We start from the raw sequence: 6,581 nt of genomic DNA, 5'->3' as shown, positions 1-6,581 counted from the left end.
AAGGTTACAAAGGGAAAAAAAAATTAGACAATCAAATTCTAGATTGCACTTAACTGTTCCTATATCCTTCTTATTGAATTTGGTGTATTCCTGTTGAAAAGTCTTCTGACAAGCTCTTTTGTATTTCCTCTTTAATAAGATCCTCCCTCTCCAGATTGCATTAGATACATTTATACCTTCTCAACACCTTTCTTTCAGTTTTCTTGTAAAATATAAAACAATGTACTCTACCTGTGTTGTGTTACATCTGTAATTGCTAATACAGTCTGAGATATGGGGTCGACTAAATGCCATGCTCTCAACACACATGACAGAACTGTGTCAGAATACATTGTCCAGACTTTCTTAGCACCTGAGTTTTTTGCTGCTTTACTGGATAGACTTTCCTCTTTCTTGCTATAACTTAAGCTGTCACTTGCACCTGAAAGAAAGCTGAAATACTGAGTGGTTGTTGTAGACCCAGCAAATTTTATTTTTGCAATGTCTTAAATAAAGCAAAATCTGGCATATTGCTGGTGCTTTATCAAAATAGGGAGAACTGTTTACCAGACATCTACTATTACTCAGAGATGGAGATTAAAAGAAATGTAGATTTGAACAGGAAAGCTTGTTTTTTTTCCAACAATGAACTGGAAAAAATGAATGTTGCAAGTCAAGAACTGTTTAGAGCTTGGTTAGGTATTGGTTACTAGATCATGTCTTTCATTCCCCAGTTGCTAGTTTTGATCTGTAACGTTACTAAAGGAAGCAGTGGGGTGTTTCTTCAAAATCTTAATTGTAAACAGAACTTGGATCCTAAGTCGTCTCTCAGTTGCCAAACCTTATCAGGTGCTGGCATATGGGAAAGTCTCTGCAAGCTGACACCTTCTGTGGGGTATTTTATAATTAATTGGCACAGGTGAATAACAGTGTGATTTGAGTTAAAGTATGACACACGTATCTCTCTGTTTCTTCTTTGTCCATTGTTTCAGAGATAAGTTGTCTGTTGTTTAATACCTTGCTTTAGGAGCCATTGCATAGGCGAAGTGTCTGAATAATATGGATAAGGAAACAATTTTTTTAAAAATTAAATTAATTAAATTAATTAAAGAATTAATGTATGGAAGAAAGGAAAGAATGCATGGAGGGGCTTGAGAAATACATACAATTAGCATATGCAGTCTGTACAATGTGGAGGATGGATATGAAGGAGGAAGCTTGTAAACCCTTGTAAGCTGGAGGTAATATTGGCTTTACAGAGCAAGTCACAGCTCTGAAAGATCTCTGCAGCTTAATCAGTGGGATGGTGCCTCACCATTACCCCATTTTTCCATCATTTTTTGATTGATCTAGCTTCATCTGAGGAGGATGACAACAGTCATGAAAATGTAGATATTCGCAAAGAGGCAACAAGAATCCTCACGGTTAGAAGTTTTATGTTGCGTGTTCAGTCTCAGAATTGAAGTGGCTGAGGTTACTTGGAAAGGTTGGTCTGCTCTGTGCTGTAGGGAAGGCATTGGCCCCAGCTGTGTTTCTTGGATAGGATTATGTTTATCTCTGGACTGTGGCACACTGACACATTTCTTTCCTCCATGAATTTTATAGGAAGGAGACTTTGTTGCCTTTTGAGATAATAAAATGCAAACAGAAATAGAATTTTGTTAGCTATCTTAAGCTAAACATTGAAGTTAGTTACTGTTTTCTTCTTGTGGTTTGTGTTCAACAGTATTTGCAATAATTCTTCTTTATGTATTTGTACACTGGAAAATTCTCAACCTCAAATACAAGATGAGACCATGACCCTGGGAAGTTTGTTGCTTATATAGTTGTGCCTGTAATAACTGTGCAGTCAGATCTATTTTGGTGTTGATGCAGTAAAACTGGCTGACTTGCCCATTTTGTAAATGATACAGGCCTTTCAGTTTTAAAAAAGGTTATTAATGGAGTGTGTTTTGTCTTCTATAGTCTTGTGAAATACCTTCTCCACAGCATTAGTAGAAAGTTTCTGTCTTAAGCTACTTTTTTTTTAATCTTCATTAGCCATACAAAAGTTTAAAAATCTGCCTAAACAGACAGAATCAGATTTCTGTTTTGTTGTACTGGATTCCAACTTTGTTTGGTGGTAAAGGAACCAGAGTTTTTAAACCAAATCAAATTTGAGTGTTCTTGATATAGACCTTCTTGTCCATACTATTTGACCATCCAAAATGGCAAAATCTTGCTTGTTTAAAACTAAATTGAAAATAATTTGAGACATAGTATTTAAACGTCTTGTTAAGGTCAAAGTAGCCATGACATCAGTTAGTGAAAAACTTGAAAGAAATTATTGGGCAAGTCTTGAAGTCTTATTGATGTTATTGCCTCAGATTTCCTGCTAGTACTTCTGACAGAAGTCGGTGCTTGTCCACAGTGGTGCTTAGTGTCTTATTGAGGGTCCCAATGATGGTGGTGTTTGAGAACTGTATGTCTTCTACTACTAAATGCCTGTGCATAATTGCCCTTTACGTAGGCTTTTATAGTCACATCAAATTCTGTATTTTTGGATGAAAGAATTTCAGATGGTTTTTACATCACACTAGTACATTAACCCTTATAAGACAGCTGAGAAGTAGGCCTGTCTCTATGAATCTCTGTTTTCTCAGGTGTTTGAGGTATTTTATAAGCTTGTGGTTTCTCTGAGGTTTCTGAATGACATAATTGAAACTAATCATTGTCTCGTTAATCTTCGTCTGTGTTGTCTTGCAAAGAGGTGAATAGCCAAGGTCCTTGTGCTCATTTTGCCCTCAGAGGCCATAGCTTCAGCTTTTGCTTTGGCTGCTTTGGGAGTGGTGGTGGGGTCTGCATTATCCTGGGCTCAGATGTTTTGTTGTCACAGATGAATTTCCATGGACTGTCATTCCCTGTTAAAATGAGCTTATGTTGCTACTGGCTGATCCTGCAATTGACTTAAATCAAGCCAAAATCTGCCATTAAGGAAAGGAAGATATTTTACTTATGTATAGAAATACTGTTTCTCATCAAATTCTGCAAATGTGGTTCTTGTGGTGTGTTACAGGTGGTCTTGTGCCAGTCAGAAGAATGTCTAGGGGCATATACATAGTCCTGAAGGGTCGGAGAGCCTGCTCATCCCTTACTGTGGCTGCCTGATATGTACAAGATGGGGCTTTTGTTGTCTTTGGGGTAGGAATAATTAGATAAATCAGGCTAAAGCTTAAATTTTGCAGTGAGGTCTGAGGTCTCTGTACCTGCTGGAGAAAGTTTTTGTCAATTGGACGCATAGGGTTTCCCTCCCTTATGCACTCACTCATTGCTTCAGCTTGCTGTATAAAGCTAAAAATATGTCTTGCCTCTCTTGAAATGGCTGTGGAGAGACTGAGAAAAGACAAATGTGATTGAATAATTTGTTGTAGTGAAGTGCAGAGAGGCGTTGTTGTTGTACTGGGTGCTGTGAGATGTTGCTTACCCAGAGTTCTAGATGCAGTCTGTCAGAATTAATGTGATGCAGGTGGTGTTACACCTGTTTTCAATTTGTACTTGGGTTACATCTTCTGTTATTACTTTTCCATAGTGTCAAAAATGGAAGTAAATATAGAGAAATAAGGCACCAATTTCTACCACTTCATGGTTCTTTCTGTAGAACTCATTTAATATCTGCCATAAACAAAGTTATAATGCAATGTTGGGGAAAGGAAAACAACTACAAGCAATCCTTTTTGGTTGTGTTTTTCCTTGCGTATGCTGTATTCATGTAAAAAAATCTTTTTTTGCTTAAAGCAGGCAAATCAACAGGCTGGGAAGATGGTGGCTGGGGAGCCTGGGATGAAGCAGAATCACAAGAACCTGTAAGTTCATATCTATATATATATGTGTGTGTGTTTTCGTTGCTTACTTGCCTATTCTGAAAGACTTTTCCACTTGTTTATGTGTGTGGTTTTTTTCTCCTGTATGGTTACCACTTGGGCAAGAAGGATTTTGACCAGTGTTTGAAATGTGACTGCTTGTTTGTCCCTTGCTCTTATAATTATTTCTAAATATAGCTTGGATGTTACCTATTGTGCTAATTACTCATATTCTTGAATTCTGTAGGTTTTTTCTCAATAGAGTATATCTTTCTGTGCTGCTGCAGCTGGGAAAGTCTTTTTTTTTTAAGTCCTGTAGCTAGCCAGAGACAGCAGGGCATGGCAGTGGAGTTGTAATAATCTACCATGAATTAATATAAATCAAAGACTCCTAAATCATGAACCACTGACACAAGCATCTTTCTAATGATCACATAGTACTCCTTTTATGTTGTGTGTGTATGGTGTTACAGGAGGCATCAAATTGCATATGTCGATGGGGCAGCACGGTTGCTCTTTCAAGGGGGGAGGAACACTGCTCTGCCCAACTAGTTCAACTAAGAATAACAGAACTAGTCTATAATTGTTGGTAAGGCTGAGACTTCTAGCTGTCAGCTGACTTGCATAAAATATTAGGGAAACTGTCTGTGGAAATCCTCTGCATCTGAATGAGTTATCTGAATAGAGTTGTTTGATTTATTCCCTGTCAGAGAGAGCTAAGGGGGCAGACTGAGGAATCCAGACCTGACCTTGCTAACAAAACTCTTATCTGTTGTCTTTATCTCAGTATGCAGGAAGTATGCCCAAGGAGTTGGGCAGTATCCTTGTAACTACTTAGTTCAGCAGGGCAACAGATTTTTCAGCTGAGCTGAGGAACAAATTGAAACGAGCATGGTGTCTTCGAGGGGAGACATCATCCCACTGATGCTGATGTCAAGAATAACAAGAATATAAAAACTTTTAAATAGGATGATTATTCAGCTCCCCTGTAATTACTGTGAAATTAGGGTGTTTCTCAGGCCACGTCTTTGTAAGGTGTGCTGTAAAGTTTATAACTTCCTCAATGAGGAAAACAACTGCTTTGTTTAATACTTATTTAGTAATTCAATAGAACCAGTAGGTGTTGCTAAATTAAAATTGTCTTCTTTTTCACTCTTTAAAATGTCAAGTTCTTCTGCCAGGTAGTTCACGCCCTTTTTGCTAAAGACAACCTTCTCTTCTGCTTACTTGTTTTCCTCCAAAGTCGCTAGTAGTTCCAGGTCAAGCTCTTCAAAAAGAAAGAACTATCATCCACAACAAACAGGGTTTTCTATGCAGAAGCATACAAATACATGAGTCTGTATGTCTGAACATACACCAAAATGAGTGCAGCAGTCTAGCACAGAGTTGAGAATTATTAGTATAACATTAAATTCCCTTTTTTAAACTGGTAACTGCTGTTTGGTTTGCATTATAGTTGGTGTCAAAGGCATCTTTTATTATTATAAATAATAATAAAACTTTGCCTCATTCTTTTAGTGTCTCTTTGGTCAGAGGAGATTTTTGAGGAGTAGAGTTAGTGATGAGTGCTTCCTTGTTTTCTGTTTTGTAAACATGTAGATAGAATTAGTGCAAGGTTGATGCGTTTCTTGTGGCTTTTCATGCAAGTTGGAGCTCTAGTGACTGGATAGGTAGTAGTCCATTTGGTGCCGATATTGAGGGCAAGCCAAAATGTTGTCATCGATATTGCAAGTGCTGCTGTGTTTAAAAATTCTTGCATACATTGATTAAAGCTTTATCTGTAGGAAGAAGAGGAATCTACTTCCAAGAACCAGAGAAATTACTGGCTTCAGGACTGTGTGTTGTCCTTGTCACCAACAAATGACCTGATGGTAATAGCTAATGAACAGAAAGCAGTCTTCTTAGTGCGTAAGTATGTGCTCTACTAAGTATATATACTAGTATATTTGGTAGTAATCAAGACAAGATTGTGTCTTCATTTTCCCCCACCCTGCCCCAACCTGCTTACCCCCAAGTTGTACCTTCAAGAATTTTGGAATGTTTTATAGTACGCATCATGCATTTTCCAGGTGTTGCTTGACAAGTAAGTTGCTTTGTCTTTACTTCTCAGCTATATTTTGATCTGAGAAAACTATTTTATCATTAATAATTAAATTTAATGTATATTATGACTACCCAGTTGTTTGAGGCGCTCAGAAATATCAATATTAATTGTGCTCAATAAGCGAAACAAAACTTTTGTATTAATTTTAGCCATTAATAAATATTTGATCTTAATTTTCTTTTCTATTAAAAAAATGAGCTAAGTGAGCCAGTGTCACTTGGAGGACAGACTATTGAGGTAGATTGTTTTTTAAGATTTCCACCTTTGATAGAAAATTCTTCTCCATCTTGAAGAATGGGTGGCTTTATATTCTACGCTAAAGCAGGGCTCTCAGAACTCTTTTAAAGGTCCCCTTAGTAATATATGAACACTGATCAGCCAGCTGCTGTTTGCATATGTGCTGTTGCCTAGGGTGCTGGTGCTATTAACAGCTGCAGTTTGGTGGCATGTGAGCATGATGAAGGGAAACCTCCTGATGTGGCGAGTTTTATACCATTTTAAAACAAAAACAGGCTCTGGAAGCTCAGAGTTTCATAATTAGGCAGATGGCATTGAGTTGTCATGCTGCATGTGTCATTCCTTGCAAAGTTGTGTGTTACAGACCTGAGGTAGGTTAGTCACTAATTTTTCACAGAAGATGAAAAGATAGCATTAAGGAG

The 6,581-nt window shown here is 37.6% G+C and overlaps 1 protein-coding gene across 1 annotated transcript in view; it reads left to right on the top strand.

The window, feature by feature from the left end:
- Positions 1 to 3,756: 3,756 nt before the first annotated feature.
- Positions 3,757 to 6,581, top strand: part of RAB3GAP2 (RAB3 GTPase activating protein subunit 2 (non-catalytic)) — a gene marked incomplete at both ends in the record, with an annotated part of 29,796 nt that continues 26,971 nt past the window's right edge. The window contains 2 exons of the mRNA XM_010084447.1: positions 3,757 to 3,821; positions 5,603 to 5,726. Of these exons, the coding sequence (XP_010082749.1) occupies positions 3,757 to 3,821; positions 5,603 to 5,726 (189 nt within the window). The remainder of the gene's footprint in view (positions 3,822 to 5,602; positions 5,727 to 6,581) is intronic.

This window comes from Pterocles gutturalis, unplaced genomic scaffold, assembly GCF_000699245.1.
Source record: "Pterocles gutturalis isolate BGI_N339 unplaced genomic scaffold, ASM69924v1 scaffold49540, whole genome shotgun sequence".
Lineage (NCBI taxonomy): Eukaryota > Metazoa > Chordata > Aves > Pterocliformes > Pteroclidae > Pterocles > Pterocles gutturalis.
The sequence above is the reverse complement of the archived record's forward strand: the minus strand, read 5'-3'. Positions and strand labels throughout refer to the sequence as shown.